The sequence below is a fragment of the Vipera berus genome, assembly GCF_964194415.1.
Source record: "Vipera berus genome assembly, chromosome: 6".
Taxonomy (NCBI): domain Eukaryota; kingdom Metazoa; phylum Chordata; class Lepidosauria; order Squamata; family Viperidae; genus Vipera; species Vipera berus.
Window position 1 is genome coordinate 62,019,281 of NC_138208.1, and position 21,931 is coordinate 62,041,211.

The window sequence follows — 21,931 nt, forward strand, 5'->3', positions numbered from 1 at the left end:
TGTCCTTCCCTGTTATTCACATTTAGCTGTTTTCCCCATACCTGATTGATTTTTTTATATTTGAAAACTGCCAGCAGGTTTCTGAAGGTAATGTAATATCAATAATTAAACAGAGTATATAAGATAAATTAAATGGCAAATCAGAGAGATGTGGATAAACTAGTATATGTAATAGATTGTAATAAGGAGTGAATTCCTAGGAGGGAGGGGGTGCATTCCAGAGGAGTAAAAAACAATTTAGTTGAGAAACTATGTGTGAGAGAAGGAAGGTGAAGATAGCCCCTATCTAAAAATTCACCAAATAAATATATATTGTAGATGCAGATAGTAGAGTGTTCAGTTTGCAAAGACTTTGTCCATAGGTGTGAAGCAAAAAAGTACTCAACTTGGAAGAATCACCATATGTCACCATATGTGATTTTGGGCTTGGCAGTAAGTTTTAGCTTTTCTGCTTATACAATTCAGAGCCTATGCTGAAAAGGAAGTGCACTTCATGGAGGTCAGAGATGATGCCTATTCCTATAAGCCCTACTGTATGCAAGGAAAACTACACATTTACTCTTAAAGACATCCCTGATACTTTCTTATCATCACCTGGAAACAGGCAAAAGAACAAAAAAGGGTTTGTTTTTCACCTGCAGTTAGGCTGTCACCTTCAAGCTCCTATTTGATATTACAGAATGGGTGACATCTTTCTTCACATATGGGTTTAAGTAGCTGTCAAGTTCTCCATCAGCAAAGGATCAATTACTAATAGCACTTGAAAATTGGGCCAGGGAACACAAAAGGGGAAAAGCACAACCATACTAAAATAATTTTTGGTCTGATTTGGGCATAGAACAAATTATGGATGATAGAGCTTTATGATTCTGCTACATGAAAAATATGACAAACTTTTGAAAGGTATTTAAAATATGCTGTACAAGTGGCCCTTGACTTATGACCATAATGGAGACGAGAATTATGATTGTAAGTCGATACGTTCCTGTCGAGTCACCATGTGATCAGTCCTGATTTTGCAACCATTTTTACACTGGTTGTAAAGCTAATCACATGGCTGTTAAACAAATCCAGCTTCCCCCAATGAAGGTTTTTTGCCAGAAACAAAATAAACTGGCAAAAAAAGTCACAAAGTCACGACTGCAACCAGTCATGAATGCAAGCTGGTTGACTGTGATCATATGATCACGGAAGTGGTACAATGGTTGTAAATGCGAGTACATGTCATAAAAGACTTTTTCTGAGGCTGTTTCCAGTTTGAACCATTATTAAATGAACAGTCATAGGTCAAGAACTACTTTTTTGATCCTGATTTAAGGCAAAGGTAAGCCCTATTTACATGGCCACTACGTACAATATGATTCTAGTATGTTCATTCTTTATTTAACTGGATTGCTATATTCTTTTAATAACAGAAGTATTGATTATTGTATTGTATTTTGAGCAAGGGAAAATGTGGCTGAAGGATTGTATAAAAATTAACATAATAAACACCTACATAAATGTTTTCTGCTGAAACTAAAGAGAAGTATTTAACAATGCTTCTTTGTTATTCTGATTAACTAGCAAGCACACTCATTTTGTACCAATGTAACAAGAAATAATTTGAAGATAACCTAAGCAAAGTAATACTATGATTAGGAATTTGTGAAGGCATCTAAATATTTGAAGGTACAGCCCTGCTACAAATAACTCTTAAATAGGTCTAATATACTTTGGAGGATTCTATATTTACCTGACCCAGATTATCAAAGTTGTATTTGTGATGCACCCATTTGTAATTGGCAGCCATGCAGTCAGACCTATTTGTGATATTTCGTATATCAACACCCAGGCAATGGTAGAATTTTCCTTTGAAAAGCTATAAGAAAAAGGGATTTTGTCAGACATTGCAAGAATAAAAGGACAAGAGATTGGTGCTATATGAGCAGCATGGTGACCTATTGGTGAAGACGCTCGCCTCCCACTTGGAAGGTTGAGAGTTCAGTCCTAAGTAGTGACAGATGTTTCTCTCCTAGAGTGCAAAGAAAAAATATCTGCTGTGAACTCTGCATTGTGTCAGGAAGGGCATCTGGCCAGTGGTGGGATTCAAATATGTGAACAGCCAGTTCTCTGTGTGGATGCTGCTTCGGGAAGTGCACTCTGGGCCTGGGCAACAAAAAATTAGCTACCGGTTCTGCCAAAGTGGTGCAAACCGGCTGAATCCCACCACTGCATTCGGACAGTAAATACTCGGATCCATCCAATCGCCCCAACTCTATCCTAAATTAAGGGATCATGAAGTTGTAAAAAAAGAAGGGGAGATTGGATCTATATGCTTCAACTGGTTTCAGGTCATTTTTCTTACATTTGTTTGAGATATTACAGCTGGGGATGGAAAAGGAAGGCCGCTAAAAGGGAAATTACTTCTATTCTTCACTCCTAGTTCCAAAAAATAGCCTCAGATCCACGAACAGTGGTTTGGCAATGATTTTGGAGGATTAAAAAATTGAGAATGCGAGCAGTTTGCTTCACAGAATCCTCTCGCTCCCATCTTTACCCAGCAAAAATCAATAACGATATTTTATATTTAAATAAATAAAAGAACAAAACAAATTGGCTGTACACCTTTCATTGCCAGGAGACCAAATTGAAGCATATGCCCACCCTATGAAGATCCATAAAGACTATGTTCTAAGAAGAGAAACTATTTGCTACACTTCTTATACATTTTGAAGTTGTTCCCCCTTGAAATAGGCAATACAGACTCTAGTATATTTTTATATAAAGATAGAAACATTACCCACTCTTACAGATGAAGACCAAAATAAAGAGAATACCATTTCTTTCATCTCTAAACAGCTGTAGGAGGATTTTGTGCTTGAAATGTGGGGGAGAGTCAGAGAAATAAGAAAAATGCTTTGTTTTTTTTAAAGAAAAAACTAAATTGTTGACTTAAGGCATCTCATCTCTGACCAGATATCATTTCAGCATTGAGTCCTATGATCCAACTACATCTTATTATGGCTCAAAATCCAGACCCTAATATTTTGTCAGTTTGAAATCTGTTCCTTCTTTATAGCACATGGGAAATAGATCAAGAAGTAAAGCCATTAAAATGATGGATCCAGTTCATTTCCAAGAGTTTTTTCTATGTTTCTTTTCTAGGCTACATTATTCTCCAGTCACTATGAGAGATCCAAGGCACAAAGAAAATATATAATAGTGGTACTGCAAAGATAGAGAAAAGCTTGCAGCACCTCTTTTTGACATACTGTATATGTATCTACTTTGAACTATTATCATATGTTGGACATGTTGATTATTAATAAATGTTAGATTGGGGAAACAAGGGCAGGCCAGAAATGGAACTCTATTCATGCATTCTATCCCTAAGAATGTATGAGGAGTGGTGGCAGAACCTGGGGGTGGAGTTAAAAGAGAGATCAGCCTAGAATCCCTATGTAGTCTCAAGTGAACTCTTTTAATTCTGTGGATCCTTATCTAACTCCAAGAAGGTGCTAACCATTGGTTGAGAAGATTCCTATGCATACGCAGGATTAGCAATGTCAGTTTAATTGGACCCTTGCATTGATTTTTTTTTTATGCCTGACCAAGAAAGACCAAAGCTAAGAACTGGGAAAGTTGGAATCCCAACATATCTAATGGGCACCTTTAGAAAGCCATTTCAAAGCATACTTTTCAGAAGTGTTTAAAATTGTAAAATTGTACTATACCTGCACCCCAAGAATTCCAAAGATTATAAAGAAAGCACAGCAGATGAGGACAATATTTCCAATAGGCTTGAGTGATGAAATGAGAGTTTCAACCACCAGCTTCAAACCTGGAGCACGGCTGATGACCCTGAGAAAGGAGCACTGTGAGAGCTATAGTTTAGAACCCAATATTTCACTTCCTATGTGAAGTATCATACCAAGAGAGTTTGGTTTGCAGTTCTGCCAGATAGTTGGTTTGGGAAATCTCCCCTTAACAAATTAGACCAAAAGTTAAACTTCAAACAACTTATCAGATAATAAACCTCTCTCAAAAGTATAGAAAAGTAACTAAGGAACTAAGGGATTTAACATCTATGAAGGAAATTAGTTTTAAAAGTGATTCTTTTCCAAGGGCTAAGCTGAATAGTCAGATTGTCTATTGTTCAAATTGACCAGCAACTAATTTTGAGGAGTAGGAATGGATGGCATTGCCTTGTATGCCCACTGGAAATATGACCTCTGGGTAACTTTTTCTGGTCCATTTTCCAAGTACAGGTAGTCCTTGAGTTATGACCATTCATGCAACAAAGTTCAAAGTTGCTACAACCATAAATACCAGGGAATTATAATAGGATCTTGGAGTTTCAGCTGTTGCAGCATCCCTCAGTCATATGATCATGATTTCTGATGTTCCTTGACAGCTTCCCATAAGCAAAATCAATGGAGAAGCCTGCAAGAAGTCAGATGTTGCCATCATGTGATGTCATTGTTTAACCATAGCAACTTGGACTGCAGGAATGACTGTCCCTAAATAATACAATCATGTGACATGATGCCTTAGACCATGTCACTCAGCGACTGAATTGCTGGTCACAATTGCTGTTGTAACTCGCGGACTACTTTACAGTGGTTCTCCTCCTACCTCCTGGGCCTCTCACAGTCGGTGTTGATGGGAGGGCAGAGGTCCGCCCCGAGGCCTCTCGTTTGTGGAGTTCCTCAGGGGTCGGTCCTCTCTCCCCTCTTGTTCAACATCTATATGAAGCCGCTGGGTGAGCTCATTCGTGGTTTCGGGGTGGGGTATCATCAGTATGCTGATGATACCCAGCTTTTTCTTTCCACCCCGAACCAACCCAGTGATGCCCTTGACGTGATGTCCCATTGCCTGGAAGCGGTCCGGGTTTGGATGGGGAGAAACAGGCTTCGTCTCAATCCTGCCAAGACTGAGTGGGTGTGCATACCGGCATCTCAGACTAACCAATCTTTTCCATCGTTAACTATGGGGGGTGAGGTGTTACCCCCCATTGATAGGGCCCGCAACTTGGGTGTCCTCCTGGATTCACGGCTCAGTTTGGAAGATCATATAGGAGCCGTGGCCAGAGGGGCTTTTGCCCAGGTTCGCCTGGTGCGCCAGTTACGGCCCTATCTGGACCGAGATGCCCTATGCACAGTCACCCATGCGCTCATGACCTCCTGGCTAGACTACTGCAATGCTCTCTACATGGGGCTGCCCCTGAGGACCACTCGGAGGCTTCAGCTGGTGCAGAATGCAGCCGCGCAAGTTGTGATGGGAGTCTCCCAATACTCCCATGTAACACCTCTTCTCCGCGAGCTGCATTGGCTTCCAGTTGCCCTCCGGGTGAGATTCAAGGTGCTGGTGATGACCTATAAAGCCCTAAATGGCATGGGCCCGGATTATCTAAGGGAGCACCTGCTGCCAGCGTCAATTTCCCATCGTCCTGTGCGCTCCCACAGGGAGGGCCTCCTCAGGGTACCGCCGGTCAAGGATTGCCGACGGGTGATCCACGGGGGGAGGGCGTTCTCTGTGGGCACGCCTGCCCTATGGAATCAACTGCCAACGGAACTCCGGACTGCCCCCGACCTTCGTTCATTTCGCCGGGACCTAAAAACCTGGCTCTTTGAGCTATCTGGTCTGGACTGAGGGGTTTAATGTTTTTAAATTATGATTTAATTTTTGTGGCTAGACTTAATTTAATTTATTTTAATTTTATATTGGATTGTTTTTAAATTTTGCCTTGTAAACCGCCCTGAGTCCTTTGGGAATAGGGCGGTATATAAACCGAATAAATAAATAAATAAAATAAAATACTTATAGTGTTTTTCTGCTTCTGGTGGCTCAAAGCATTGCTATACAGCAGGGGTGTCAAACTGCCGGCCCGCGGGCCGGAGCGTCACAGAGAAACCGTGCCCATCCCATTTTCGGCAATGGGAAAAAGTTCCGATACGTCGCGCGACGTCACGTGACATCGCGAGTTTGACATGCCTGCTATACAGTTTCTCTACTGTATTGCTTTTAGTAGGCGAACATTTTGGCCACTTTGTAAAGGTAGGAATACCAGCTCACCATGCATTTCTTGCTTTTCCTGAATAATAGTTGCTGCTGGGTATGTTACAAAAAGTCTTCTTGCTCACTTAATGGGTATAATGCTTTGCCTTAGATGCTGGCTTGAAACTTGGCAGGAATACCATTTTAATTGCTCTTCTTTTCTCATGAGCTATCTATTTTTGTGCTGGGTTGTATTTATTTATTAATTAGTCCACTGATGCACCATTTCATCTTTTTGCCACTTATTTGAGTCACTCCATGGTTGGAAGGTTATAAATAGATCAATAATAAAACAATCAATTTTGATTACTTTGAAGGCAAAAGATAATGTCCATAGTTGTGTGTTAAATGGTTGGTTCTCTAAGCTTGGCTATTTACTTGCAGACATTTTGTTATCAGGCTATGTAACATCATTAGTGCAACCCAGATTATCAGGACAAGAAAATAAACAACCAAAAAATTTCACTCTCTCATCTACTGATAATCTTACCTAGTCTAATAATGAAATATCTGTAAGAATACAACCAGGTCAGAGACCACTAGGAATACAATGAGAATAATGATTGGTATTTTAAGTCTCCTAACAGAGGTGAACAAAATTCAAACCTTCGTCTCCATGGTCAAAACAGGTAGAATGGCAGCACTGCAATCCAAGCCTAACCCCCTCCATATTTGTATGTGTGATACTTGGATCATGATACCACATCTACTAGTTTGCCTGTATTGACCCCTGTTGTGGATACTGATGTATCAAAGACAGTGGAAAACATAGAATTTTTTTAAAAATGCTTCTTCTTTACAGCAATTTAAAATAACATGCCACAATAGGATAGAAATATTTCTTTCAAATATAACACCAACACTTCTATAACAGGAACATAACTGAGATTCAGAGGGGGAAAATAAAGAAATAAAAAATAAGTAAATATAGAAAAAAGTCCTGGAGAAAAATGCTCTATCGATGCATTTTTAAAGTTTTCAGGGAAGACCCCCCCATATGTGAAAATATTGCTTTGTTTTATGTTGAATGGAAGCAAATTGCTTAATATATTGAAATAATAGTTCTTAGACACAACATGCATTTACTGTAAGAGATGTGGTCAAAAGCATAGCTGGATGCAAAAACCCTGTTGGCTCTAATCTTAAAAAGGATCAAATTCTTCATCACAACTGTATACTGTCAGAGGCAAAGAAATCATGCAGAAAAGTTGAAGTCCACTTTTATAAAGGAAGGATTCAAGATAATTTATTTCTTTACTTCCCCAAAATGCCTATCTTATTGTTTGCAGTGGATATTTTTAAAATACTTGATTCTTTAAACTGCTGTTCCTTATACCAGCTGTTAAAATTACCATTCTTTATTAAATACATGCAGAAGTAACAGCTACAATTTACACAAGTAATATGTCACGAAAAATTGATTTAGTTAAGGGCATGAGGTAGAGTAGCCTCTCTTCCCTTCACTATCTGACATTGTAATTGAATTTGTGGATTAAAAATTATATGAACTTGGGAAAGTCTAAAGTTAATATTTGGGGGCAGCAATAAAAATGACAATACTTTCTAAATTATTATCTTTATTTCAAATCTTGCTGGGCAAATGTCCAACAAAGTGGCAAACGTTAATCAATAAGTTTATTCATAATAATAAAACATCCAGGTGTTAAAATAAATCATACAAGCAATCTACTTAGAGGAAACTGGAAACCCCTTAATTCTACGTTATACTGCATAGTATTCCAAATATTTTTAAATAAGTAACTTTAAGGAGAATCCACAAGTTTCATGGAATTTCGTTTGGAAATTGTTTTTTTTACCAAGCAATCTTCACCCCTCAATCAAGCTGAAAAATAATTAATATATTCATAATCACTGAAAAAGGATGTTCTACAAATGACAATATTTATGGAGATAGAGATAACTAGTATTTTTCTTTTAAGAGATTAAACTTAAATTAAATCCTGATGGGATTAGTCCACCCCATCCACACTGGCAGAAGAGTCATGCTGTGGACCCCATCAGCCAAAGAATTTTTGGCTGGTGGGATCCAGAAGAAAAGCCTTTTCTGCTGTGACGCCTGCCCTCTGGAACATCGTACCCTCCGAGGGGAGATCTGCACCTTCCCCTTTGGCTTTCTTGAAGACATGGCTGTGCCACCTAGCCTGGGGCCCCAATGGGATACAGCATTTTGGAGGTGGCATTTTGGAATAAATAACACCCCACTTCCTCCCTGTGTGCACTCTGTTCCCTCCCTCTCCATCCTGGTTAGTTTTATTTTAATTGAATTTTAAATTTGTGATCTTTATTTATTGCTTTAATGTTTTATAGTGCATTTCAACTGAATGTCTGGAGATGTGCAGCATACACATTGAATTAATTAATTAATTAAAAAATCAGTCACTATTTGAAATTAAGGAAATGAAATTTATTTACTGAATTGATTAATTAAGTAAATAAACTTCATTGCCTTAATTTCAAATAGTGACTGATTTTTTTTCATAATCCTTACACCTAATCAAAACACTAGCAGCTGAGCATGATTCGAGAGAGGCTTTACCCTACTAAATACATATGAGACAAAACAAAATGTATTTTTTCAAATTTTCCAAGCAGGGTTATTATATAGGCAAGGTCTAATTTCTTGGATCTTACCTCAGGGGGCGTAAAGTGCGGAGCAGTCGGAGGACTCTTAGCACTCCCAGGATTTTGGCTCCTCCGGCAGAGGCTACTGAAACTACGATATCAATAATGGATACAAACACCAAAAATCCATCCAAGATATTCCAACTACTGCGTAGATAGGCCTGTTCTCCAAAATACAGACCAAGAGAGACTACCTAGAAAGATTAAGGACTGGATGAGCATGAGAAATAAACATGAATCAATAAAGCTAAGTCACATCTCTAGTGAGGTACACTTCCGATTCTTCAAAGATGGATTCATTAGGACATAGAATCAATTGTAATAATAAGGATGGGTAAAGAATGAACGTAAAAACAATAACTAACTGTGTCAACATGTTGTTCATCTCTTTTCAATTTTGAGAAAGAGAGGAATTAGAATAGATAGATAGATAGATAGATAGATAGATAGATAGATAGATAGATAGATAGATAGATAGATAGATAACCTTGTCATTTTTTTCCTGTGGGCACAATGGCACACATTAAAAATGAAATTTAGTTGCTTCTTCTCAAAGTGTACACAGACATGGAAGTTTTGACTAGTTCCTCCAAGAAATATGTTCTATAAAGTTACTAATCAACTTCAAGAGGCTGGTGACCTCTACTTCTTCTTATTGTACACAACTTTTCATCCTTGTAAGGATGATTATTCATTTTAGATAAGTAAGAGTAGGTATGAAATGTTTACAGATTCAGTCTGTGGGAAGAAGTTGAAAAAAGAAGCTCCAAGGCCATGCTAAAGATTTATTCATTTTTATTTTTGGATTGAAATGGGTTTTCTCTTTTTCAAAGAAGAATAAATAATTGGGGGGGGGGAAGCATCATTGAAATGTGCAAGCTTTTAACTTCTTTCCATCCAAAGATCTGGCTTCTTTCCCCCTGCCTAGGGCTTCTTTCTAAATTAATTCTAGCTAATTGGGAATCATATAGTGAACTTGATGATATGATGATATTAAACAGTTACTAAATCTATTTCTGAGTGCAAACAAAGCCAATTCATAATGAAGATAATCCTTTCTCAACAGAATTTGCACAGCACTGAGAAAATCTGTGACCCCATCCACTGAAAATAGTTGTGGAAATGGCACTCCTTTTCCACTTAAGATATTAGTTGAGCCAGCACAGCAAGAATGACTTGGCAGTGGGTAACTTACCTTCAGTGTCATCTCAGCAACAAATATTGCTGTGAAGATGTAATTGGACACCGTGAGGAAGATTCTCTCCTAGAACAATCAAAGGCAGCCTCAAAATAGATATAATAAGTATCTTTCCATTTAAATTATTGCTACAGGCTTGGGAAATGGTGCTTATATTAAGGTTAAGAATTGCTATGATTGAAAATATAGTGTATTTGGGTATGTTCCTTCAAAAACATCTCCCAACCTGGTATTTTAAATAATTTGCTTTGTTCTCTACCAGAATAATCATACAATTAATTTCCTTTTAGGCAGAAATGTATTTGTATCAACCAGCAACTAAAGATTTTTTCTTATTTGGGGACACAAATGTCTTTAAAAATATAAATACAAATATATTATCTGTATACCCTTGTCACACTATGCAGGCATGCACAAGGAGATGGGTCTTCCTCATCCTTCAGATCTGTCTTTCTGGGAGTCCAGTCACTATCTTGCAGACATTAAGCATTAATAGAAGCAAGAACAGTTTTCTACCACTTGAATACTATTTATATCCATATAACCCTTGTTGTTGTTGTTAGCTGCGAAGTCGTGTCCGACCCATCACGACCCTATGGACAATGTTCCTCCAGGCCTTCCTGTCCTCTACCATCTTCTGGAGTCCATTTAAGCTCACACCTACTGCTTCAGTGACTCCATCCAGCCACCTCCTTCTCTGTCGTCCCCTTCTTCTCTTGCCCTCAATCTTTCCCAGCATTAGGCTCTTCTCCAGTGAGTCCTTCCTTCTCATTAGGTGGCCAAAGTATTTGAGTTTTAGCTTCAGGATCTGGCCTTCTAAAGAGCAGTCAGGGTTGATCTCCTCTAGGACTGACTGGTTTGATCGCCTTGCAGTCCAAGGGACTCGCAGAAGTCTTCTCCAGCACCATAGCTCAAAGGCCTCAATTCTTTGGCGCTCAGCCTTTCTTATGGTCCAACTTTCACTGCCATACATTGCAACTGGGAAAACCATAGCCTTGACTATACGCACTTTTGTTGACAGGGTGATGTCTCTGCTTTTTAGTGTGCTGTCTAGATTTGTCATGGCTTTCCTCCCGAGGAGCAAGCATCTTTTAATTTCTTGGCTACAGTCTCCATCTGCAGTGATTCTGGAGCCCAGGAAAATAAAATCTGTCACTACCTCCATTTCTTCCCTATCTATTTGCCAGGAATTGAGAGGGCTGGATGCCATGATCTTGGTTTTCTTAATGTTTAGTTTCAACCCAACTTTTGCACTCTCCTTCTTCACCTGCAACAAGAGGCTCTTTAGTTCTTCTTCACTTTCTGCCATTAGAGTGGTATCATCTGCATATCTTAGGTTGTTGATATTTCTTCCGGCAATCTTAATTCCAATTTTTGATTCATCTAGCCCTGCCTTTCTCATGATGTGCTCTGCATATAAGTTAAATAGGCAGGGCGACAGTATACAGCCTTGCCGGACTCCTTTCCCAAATTTGAACCAATCAGTGGTTCCGTGTCCAGTTCTCACTGTTGCTTCTTGGCCCACATATAGGTTTCTCAAGAGACAAATAAGATGGTCTGGTACACCCATCTCTTTAAGAACTTGCCACACTTTGTTATGATCCACACAATCAAAGGCTTTAGCATAATCAATGAAGCAGAAGTAGATGTTTTTCTGGAACTCTCTAGCTTTCTCCATGATCCAGCGTATGTTGGCAATTTGATCTCTGGTTCCTCTGCCTCTTCAAAATCCTGCCTGTACTTCTGGTAGTTCTCGATCCACATACTGCTGGAGTCTAGCTTGTAGGATTTTAAGCATAACTTTACAAGCATGTGAAATGAGTGCAATGGTGTGATAGTTTGAACATTCTTTGGCACTGCCTTTCTTTGGAATTGGAATGTAAACTGATCTTTTCCAATCCTGTGGCCACTGTTGAGTTTTCCAAATTTGCTGGCAAATTGAGTGTAGCACTTTTACTGCATCGTCTTTTAAGATTTTGAATAGCTCAGCTGGGATACTGTCACCTCCACTAGCTTTGTTGTTGTTCAGTTTTTCTAAGGCCCACTTCACTTCACATTCTAGGATGTCTGGCTCGAGGTCAGTGACCACCTCATTGTGATTATCAGGGACGTTAAGCTCATTCTTGTATAGTTCTTCTGTGTAATTTTGCCACCTCTTCTTAATCTCTTCTGCCTCTGTTAGGTCCCTGCCGTTTTGGTCCTTTATCATGCCCATTTTTGCATGAAACGTTCCCTTCATCTCTCCAATTTTCTTGAAAAGATCTCTGGTCCTCCCTATTCTATTGTTTTCTTCTATTTCTTTGCACTGTTCATTTAAGAAGGCATTCTTATCTCTTCTAGCTATTCTCTGGAATTCTGCATTCAATTGGGCATATCTTTATTTTTCTCCCTTGCCTTTCGCTTTCCTCCTTTCCTCAGCTATTTGCAAAGCTTCCTCAGATAGCCATTTGGCTTTCTTGCATTTCTTTTTCTTTGGGATGGTTTTGGTTGCTACCTGTTGTACAATGTTGCGAACCTCTGTCCATAGTTCTTGTCACCTCTACTGTATATTCAACAGGGATATGATTTAATTCATACCTGAGTGGCCTAGTGCTTTTCCCTACTTTCTTCAGTTTAAGCCTAAACTTTGCAATGAGAAGCTCATGGTCTGAGCCACAGTCAGCTCCTGGTCTTGTTTTTACTGACTGTATAGAGCTTCTCCATCTTTGGCTGCAGAGCACATAGTCAATCTGATTTCTGTGTTGACCGTCTGGTGATGTCCATGTGTAGAGCTGTCTCTTGGGTTGTTGGAAAAGAGTGTTTGCTATGACCATCGTATTCTCTTGACAAAATTCTATCAGCCTGTGCCCTGCTTCATTTTGTACTCCAAGGCCAAATTTGCCTGTTATTCTGCTCATCTTTTGGCTTCCTACTTTAGCATTCCAATCCCCCATGATGAGGAGGACATCATTTTTTGGTGTTAGTTCTATAAGGTGCTGTAGGGCTTCATAGAACTGGTCAATTTCATCCTCTTCAGCACTGGTGGTTGGGGCATAGACTTGGACTACTGTGATATTGAATGGTTTGCCTTGGATTCGAACTGAGATCATTCTGTCATTTTGAGGATTGTATCCCAGTATTGCTTTTCCTACTCTTTTATTGACTATGAAGGCTACTCCATTTCTTCTGAGGGATTCTTGCCCGCAGTAGTATACCTGATGGTCATCTGAATTAAATTCACCCATTCCTGTCCATTTTAGTTTGCTGATACCTAAGATATCGATGTTCAGTCTTGTCATCTCTTGTTTGACCATGTCCAGCTTTCCTTGATTCATGGATCTTACATTCCAGGTTCCTATGGAGAAAAAATCTTTACAGCATCGGACTTTCCTTTCACCACCAGACATATCCACAGCTGAGCGTCCTTTCGGCTTTGGCCCAGTCGCTTCATTCTTTCTGGCGCTACTAGTACTAGCCCTCTGCTCTTCCCCAGTAGCATATTGGACGCCTTCCAACCTGAGGGGCTCATCTTCCAGCGTCATATCGTTTTGCCTTTTGGTACTGTCCATAGGGTTTTCATGGCAAAGATACTGGAGTGGGTTGCCATTTCCTTCTCCAGTGGATCACGTTTTGTCAGAACTCTCTGCTATGACCTGTCCATCTTGGGTGGCCCTGCACGGCATAGCTCATAGCTTCATTGAATTACGCAAGCCCCTTCGCCACGACAAGGCAGTAATCCATGAAGGGGATATAACCCTTATTACTCTCTAAAACAAATGTCTCTGGAGCCTTGGTGGCGCAGTGGGCTAATGCCTCCTTAAGTAACACCAGCTGCCTGCAATTAGTGCAGGTTCGCATCCCACCAGGCTCAAAGTTGACTCAGCCTTCCATCCTTCCGAGGTAGGTAAAATGAGGACCCAGATTGTTGGGGGCAATAAGCTGACTTTGTAATAATGCCGCTTGGGGGGGCCCAAAGCCTAATAAGCAGGCATATACATAGAATGAAGGCTATTGCTAAGCACATTGGTTTGTGCTTAAATTGTAAGCCGCCCTGAGTCTTCGGAGAAGGGCGGGATATAAATGGGATTAAAATAAAAAAATAAAATAAAAATATTTCCGAACAGCATAAAGTGAATCCTTAGAATTAAATCCAATTATTGTATACAGTACTATTTAGAGGTTGAAGAAGGGATTTATGAGTTTCTAACTCGTAAAATTACAAGACTACTCATTATTATACAAATATAATACATTATTATACTACTCACTGTGCTTCTCTGTTCAATCTCAGGTCTCTCCAAGGCAATAGTAACACAGTTCAAGAAAATGAAGGCCAGGACAATATAATCAAATAGCTTATGAGCAATGATAGTTTGGCAGAGAATGCGAAATCTGGAAGACAGTTGGTTCTAAACTGTAAAATGTTATCTATGAATATATGTACAATAGACATATCATGGTCATTACAGGTTTCCCATGCATCCCAGTTCACATTAACAAAATTCGGTGGCAAAGCAACAGTTTCCAAACACATCCTTTTCAGACATTTTTTTCATCCCCAAAAGGTTTAATACGCATATTTTATACTGAACAAGCTCTTCTTGGTGATATAATCCTATCTTTACAAAGATCATTTCATCCTTGATGGCCTTAAAAAAAAATCCACTTCCTATAGAAAAAGCTGTGCCTAACTGGTTGACAGAGATACCTGGAGGATTTAAAGGAAATAAGGCAAATAGGGGATGGAAAAGGGTACTACATTAAACTTTAGCTGTTAATAAAATTGAAAAATAAAAAGAATTATAGGTAATCCTCAACTTATGACCAGAATTGAACCCAAAATTTCTATTGCTAAATGCCACTTAACATTTGTTAACTGAATTTTGCCCCATTTTAAGATATTTCTTGCCACAGCTGCAAAGTGAATCACTGCAGTTGTTCAGTTAGTAACATGATTGTTAAGTGACTCTGGCTTCCCCATTGACTTTGCTTGTCAGAAGGTCAGAAAAGGTAATCATGCAACTCTAGGACACTGCAACCATCATAAATATGAAACAGCTGCCAAACATCTGAATTTTGATCATGTGACCATGGGGATGCTGCAATGGTTGTTAGTGTGAAAAACAGTCATAAGTCATTTTTCAGTGCTGTTATAACTTCAAACAGTAAATGACTGTAGGTAAGTTGAGGACTACCTGTAGTTATTTTCTCCCATTTGCTTGATGGTACGTAATTGATCAATCAACTCACATTTTAAAAGCAAAAATAAATTCCTCAGTTTCTGTAAGACTTTCTATTGAAATGCAAAATGATTTGCTCAGGGCATGTTGTAAGAACCTGTAGTTTCTCAAATGCAATTATTGCATGGCAACCACATGTTCATGAATGCAATTTTTATAATGTGATACACCAATGCATACTTTTGTAATTTGGGAGACATAGGAACCTTTTGAAAGGCTAAGGATATTATAGAATTTGTATTTAGTCCATAAGCAACTTGGCACAAGCCACAACACACTGCTGTAATTATCCATGAAATGGGCAGTCACTGTCTTGTTGTTAAATATGGTAAATATATGCATATCTGCTTAATTAGAACAAAAATGCAGGTTTAAAAATAGATGCTGTGTGATTATGCAGAAGAAACAAATTTCTTGCCTGCAAATACCTGTTATGCTGACAGAGATCAAAGGAGAAAGTGGAAGAAAATATTGTAAAGTAATTTCCACAGCTCCAAATAATCTTCACTGATAAGATTTTCAAAGTGGTTAAACCTAAATGCATATGATTTGAGAATATGCTGAAACTATAATCACAGGAGAAAAAGAGCCAGTGTAATACGGGAAAAGTACAAAACAGTTTTAAAAAATCAGGAGAATGGAATGATGATGTATGTTTTATGCCACTTGGTCTTAAGATAACATGACAGTACAGCTTCCCTGGAAAATATGAAAAGCAAAATTGAAAAGCAAGACCAAAGAAGGAAGAGGGAAAGAAAAAGGAGCATTGTTTCATTATTGTTCCTAATTTTGTATTATAACATGAATGGACAATAGAAAGTCTTGTTGCAAGTAATTAAATCAGTTCTACACTAAAATTGAAGACAGGGTGATAAACCCATACTTGAATCTCCATTCCCCAAAACACAAGTAAATGAAACATACTTGTTTTCTGGTGAGAATAAATAGATGGACCAATCTTCCCGCAACTCACACCAATCTGGTTTGTAGGCCTCTATCATCTTCTTTATACGGAAACACAGGCTCTGTAGAGGCAGAAGCAGAAAATCAGAAGCTGTTGAGCAGTACTTCTTTCCCTTTCTCCCCTCCTTTGTATCTATCATGCCCAGCTAAAAATCACCCATGTACTGATTGATCATCTTTAGTTGTTCACTATCTAATATACCTTCTGCAGGTTATACAATCACCACAAAGATCATACCCACAACGCGATGATGGCATGGTTAGAGTATTCAGAAAGTTTGCTCTGGTCTGCCATGGAATTATTTATCACATAGGAATGGAATGGAAGAATGATGAACAATGGCTAGAATACTGCAGTAACATAATTTGCTTTGAGACCCTTGAGCTGCTTGGATTCTCCCTTAATTTTCCTTTCCTTCTAAATGGAATGCTGCTGTGATTTTTCTTTTGCACTGTACATTAATATTGTAACATTGTTCATTTACTATATTTTTTCATTTTCCAATATATATATTTTTTAGTAAAGATAGAAAAAATATTGCAGGACCGTCTCATCCCAATGGGATTGGCCTGCCCCACCAGGCCCAATCAGCCAAGATATTCTGGCTGGCGGGGTCCAAGATAAGAGGCTTCTCTGCTCTAGCACCTGCCCTTTGGAGCATCTTGTTTCCTGGAGTGAGATTGGTTCCAAGCTTCTTGACTTTCCACAAGAGCTTAAAGATCTGGCTCTGCAAGTTGACCTGGGGCTCCTATGAGGGGGCTTCAGTTTGGAGGTTGTTGACAGATATGCTAATCCTACTCCCTCCCTCCCCATCTTTTAGTTAAAGTTGAGTATTTAATTTTTATTGTGTATCGGCTTTGTAATATTTATCTTTTTAATATTGTAAATCACCCAGTTACCTTGTGATAAGGTGTGTGGTCAATATATTTAAATGAATGAATGAATGAATATTTACATAATCTATCTCTTCATCATCTTCTCCATGGTCTTTCCGATTGTTCATTTCTGGAAAGATGTCCTTAGCGATTGTGGGCATTTTGCCATTGCAGTCCTGGTGCTTGCTTGGCCCTAGAGTCACTCCTATATTCCATGATGGCTTGTGACTGGATAAGACTGCTGGAGCCAACTCCAGTTCAGAGGAATCTTTGGTATCCAATGAAAATGTCCGTCGATGATGGTGAATTACTGGTCTTTCTCGTTCTGCCTCTGTTATCCTCTGCTGCTCCCCAGATAAAAGTGATTCGTGTTCAGCGGAAAAAGGCTTGTGTTTGAGGCTATGTCCTCGAGCAAGGTTGTTCCAACTGGAACGTCTGCTTCCCCAGCCTCCGCCATGATACCGAGCCCCCTGGTGATGACAGCTACGAGAGCTAGACTGTAAGAAAGCCAAAAGAAAACCATTGAGTGCTTCTACTCAGAACAGGAGGCTGACATAGTTTCAGTCATGCACCAGCATACTTTTAGTTATTTATTATACATTTTATACTACCACATTTGCAAGACTTAACTCCCACCTAACGTTCCCTTCTCAAAATAAACAGCAAGGAAGCAGATAAGTGGACTAATACATGGAAAAAATGAGGTAAACTTTTCAGTTTCTTTTTATCTTATTCAATAACTGAGGGTATTACAAACATTCAGTGTCCTCCTTTTTGATGCATGACTTTTCTCTGGTTTTTCCCTACCCTTTTTCATATATAACCCAAGATGATGAACAACCCTCTGAGGTGAGCTGGGTGAGAGAGAATGAGTGGATCAAAGTCATCCAGCCTATTTTTCATGTCTAAAGTGGGATTAGAATTTACAGCTTCTTGGGCCAACACTTTAATCACTACACCAAACTGGCTCTTTAGCTAAAAACTTAAATAAAAGCATTTAATTACATATTTAATTAAGTACCTAAGGGAGCACCTGCGGCCGGCGTCAACTTCCCTCCATCCAGTGCGCTCCCACAGAGAGGGCCTCCTCAGGGTGCCACCGGTCAGAGAATGTCGACTGGTGACCCCCAGGGGGAGGGCGTTCTCTGTGGGTGCGCCAGACCTTTGGAACCGTTTACCGGTTGAGCTCCCGATGGCTCCTGACCTTCACTCCTTCCGACGTGATCTAAAAACCTATTTATTCGAACAAGCCGGCCTGGTCTGATGGGTTTGGGGTTTTAATTATTGATTTTAACTAATTTATTGTATCGGGCACAATTGTTTAATTTGTTTTAATTTTTGTATTTTGTACTTTTGGTATTTATTGCCCTGTACACCGCCCTGAGTCCTTCGGGAGAAGGGCGGTATATAAATCAAATAAATATAAATATAAATATTGAATCACTTAATTAAAACATTTAAAATATAGCCTTACTTTTTAAAAAAAAAAACTAATATTAATGGAAATAGTTATAAGACCCCAGGTGGTGTCAGTTCCACTAGGTAGGCCAGACCAGTAAATCAATTCCACACTAAGGCTGAAACTATTTTTATTGAAATTAGCTGTAAAAACACAATTTTTCAAACCTAACTCTGCTGTATCTCCTCTCCCTGCTTATACTCCTATGATTTAATGAAGCATCTGCTTGAGCCTCTGCCAAATATTATATGTCTGTTGTAGACTTAAGACATCTTTCATCTTCCATCACTTGGGTAACAAATCTTGTGTATCTCCATGAAAGCCATCTTCCTTGGTCTCTCTAGGTGGCAAACACAATCTAAAAAGATGTTCTCTCCTTTTGTGAATCCTATTCAAGTAAATGTCTTCTTTAATATGATGACTACTATCATTCAAGACCACTTTTTGCCAAGAGGGAATTGAACTTTATTCTTTCTCTCCAAGTATAGGATTGTGTCCAGTATGGGTGGGAAATCTCTTAACTCCCCGAGACTATGTTGGAGTCCAAAATTATCATCCTAGTTGATGGACATAATGAAAGAATGTATGATACAATCATCTGAAAGGACATCTGATGCCCTTTCAGCACATCAAACTAGTTTATTTGTAAATAAGAAAAGTAAAGGCTTATATTAAATGTAGTTTTAATTGCATTGGCCTAGTTCTTATTTTCATTACATCATAGCTAGTGTTAACTACTATTCAGCAGAGTTTCTTAAAGTTTCAATTCTTAGCTATTTTGTATAATCCTATTCCTTTCAATACAAGGAAAAAACAATCCATTATCTCCTTTTCTGCCATGTTAAAATGAAGAGGGGTAGGGAAAGTGCACAGAAGCAATCAAAGATACTGACTGCAGAATATATAAGTGTAAAAGTTTACATAATGATTCTACTAATTGAAGGCCAAATTCTCAGATATTGGGGTTGGAAGATGATCCTAATATATGACTGTTAATGTAAGTAGGTTACAGATGGATTTAAATTCATTTACTAAAGACATCACACTGCTTTTTCGGGATTCAAGGGCCATGAGGATATCTGACTGCAGAGTATTGTGGGGTGGATTCATCATTCCAGCAGTTGCCCCAGGCTGGTTTAGACAGGGAAGGCTGGGGTCAAGATGTCCATTTGGAGTCATGGGAACTGCACAAAGCTTTGGATCTGAGAAAAAACAAAAACAAAACAGACAAAACACACAGAGAAAGAGACATAATACCCAGGGAGGATATTTTTTAAAGCAATTTGTGCTTTAAAATAAACAGTTCAACATACATATATTCTAATTCCATAGTTAAGCCTCTAGAAAACAAGGAACAATATGGAAATAAATTAATTCCTCTTTCCCCCTGCTCCTATTCTAACAATGTTTTATGCTATGCTTATAGAAGCTTGGAAATATTTGATGAAACTCTGCACCAATTGAGTGAGAAAAAAAACCCCTTATCCTTTAACATTTGCTTAACATTTACCACCACAGGTTTCTTTCATTGTAACAGAATGAGAACTACTAGACAAAGGTAGTCCAGTGTTAGCAGTTCAGAAGTAAATTTGTGCTGAATGCACAGGCATCTGCTGCTAGCCACTATGATACCAGAATGACAAAATGTATGTCATGAAATCACAAAGCAAGCACCACACTTTTGCTCCTGCGATGCAAGTATACAAGGGTAAAATTTGTTCATCATTTTATTTGCACATTTTATCCCAAATCCCAAATTTAGTAAAAGTAAGCAGAAAAGTTTAATTGGAATGGTGCCATGTATTTTCCATTCTTCAGATGAGTTAGATACTATAATTGCCATCATTCCCAGCTAGCAACAAATTATGTATATGCACTGCAAATTTAGGTAAACAACAATAAGATATACTGGGCTAGAAAAGAAAGCTAAAGACCAGCAGTAATTTGTGGCACTGGATATCAATCTCAGTCCTTTTGACTGAAAAGGGGGGAAATGGATTTTTATAGCCATTGTCATGTATGGTGCGAAGTTGGAGTGAAAAAAACATACAACATTACTCAGAAAAATACTGCAAAATGCAATTTCTCATTTGTGTTTGGTCTTCAAATGCTAAAGTTCTGATTTCCTTTTTGTTTCCAAGTGATTGCTTGAATTAATCTTAGATTTTTTGAACTCCTTCTAATATATATTTTTCCTGCAAGTTGACTTAGCTTTATAATCTATATAATTGAGCTTTCTCCTGCTCTTTTAAAATATTCTGAATTGTTAACTTTGACAAAAAACTCTTTTGTAGTCAAGGGTCATGCTTGATGTTTTTAAGGTGGCTCTGGCTTGCAAAATGTATAGAATTGTATCACTTGTATGGGCCTGGGCTTTTGTTTTTGTGATATACTTGTTTTAGAGCTTATACAATAGTTTTCATCTGTTTCCCATCTCAAAATGTCAGAAAATTGTACCATTGCTTTTCAGCAATCGTGACTCCAAGGGCAGCATCTGACAAGCTTCATATAATACTAGTTTCATTGTTCTCCCCAAATGTACTGATCAATTTCTTTCATCTTGGCTTTTACTGTTTTAATTCATCCAAAATTTAGTGTTACTAATCAGTAGCCATTAGATATTTTGTTATGGTTTTGAAAGTTACTATTTTTTGTGCCCCTTCAGGGATTATTGCCTTGTCGTGGTGAAGGGGCTTGTGTAACTCAATGAAGCTATGAGCTATGCTGTGCATGGCTACCCAAGACGGACAGGATATAGCAGAGAGTTCTGACAAAACATGATCCACTGGAGAAGGAAATGGCAACCCACTCCAGTATCTTTGCCATGAAAACCCTATGGACAGTACCAAAAGGAAAAAAGATATGACGCTGAAGATGAGCCCCTCAGGTTAGAAAGCATCCAATATGCTACTGGGGAAGACCAGAGGGCTAGTACTAGTAGTGCCAGAAAGAGTGAAGCAACTGGGCCAAAGCTGTGGATGTATCTGTGGATGTATCTGGTGGTGAAAGGAAAGTCCAAAGCCTGTTACTCGTCCCAGCTTCTGCCAACCTAGCAGTTCGAAAGCACGTAAAAAATGCAAGTAGAAAAATAGGGACCATTATGGTGGGAAGGTAACAGTGTTCCGTGCGCCTTTGGCATCTAGTCATGCCAGCCACATGACCACGGAGACGTCCTCGGACAAGCGCTGGCTCTTCGGCTTTGAAATGGAGATGAGCACCAGCCCGTAAAGTTGGAAACGACTAGCACACATGTGCGGGGGGGGACCTTTACCTTTACCTATGAAGCCCTACAGCACCTTACAGAATCACACCAAAGAAATGATGTCCTTATTTTTATTTTTTATTTTAATTCCATTTATATTCCGCCCTTCTCTGAAGACTCAGGGCGGCTTACAAGCTTATCATCATGGGGGGTTGGAATGCTAAAGTAAGAAGCCAAAAGATAACCAGAATAACAGGCAAGTGTGGCCTTGGAGTACAAAATGAAGCAGAGCTCAGGCTGATAGAATTTTGTCAAGAGAATGTGATGGTCAT

At 38.9% G+C, this 21,931-nt stretch overlaps 1 protein-coding gene across 1 annotated transcript in view; it reads right to left on the minus strand.

The window, feature by feature from the left end:
* Nucleotides 1–21,931, minus strand: part of CACNA1I (calcium voltage-gated channel subunit alpha1 I) — a gene marked incomplete at both ends in the record, with an annotated part of 359,559 nt that overhangs the window by 40,179 nt on the left and 297,449 nt on the right. Inside the window, 8 exons of the mRNA XM_081330234.1 lie at nt 1,736–1,861; nt 3,717–3,843; nt 8,692–8,876; nt 9,878–9,946; nt 14,128–14,251; nt 16,024–16,124; nt 17,019–17,435; nt 19,430–19,599. Coding sequence (XP_081186360.1) covers nt 1,736–1,861; nt 3,717–3,843; nt 8,692–8,876; nt 9,878–9,946; nt 14,128–14,251; nt 16,024–16,124; nt 17,019–17,435; nt 19,430–19,599 — 1,319 coding nt within the window. The remainder of the gene's footprint in view (nt 1–1,735; nt 1,862–3,716; nt 3,844–8,691; nt 8,877–9,877; nt 9,947–14,127; nt 14,252–16,023; nt 16,125–17,018; nt 17,436–19,429; nt 19,600–21,931) is intronic.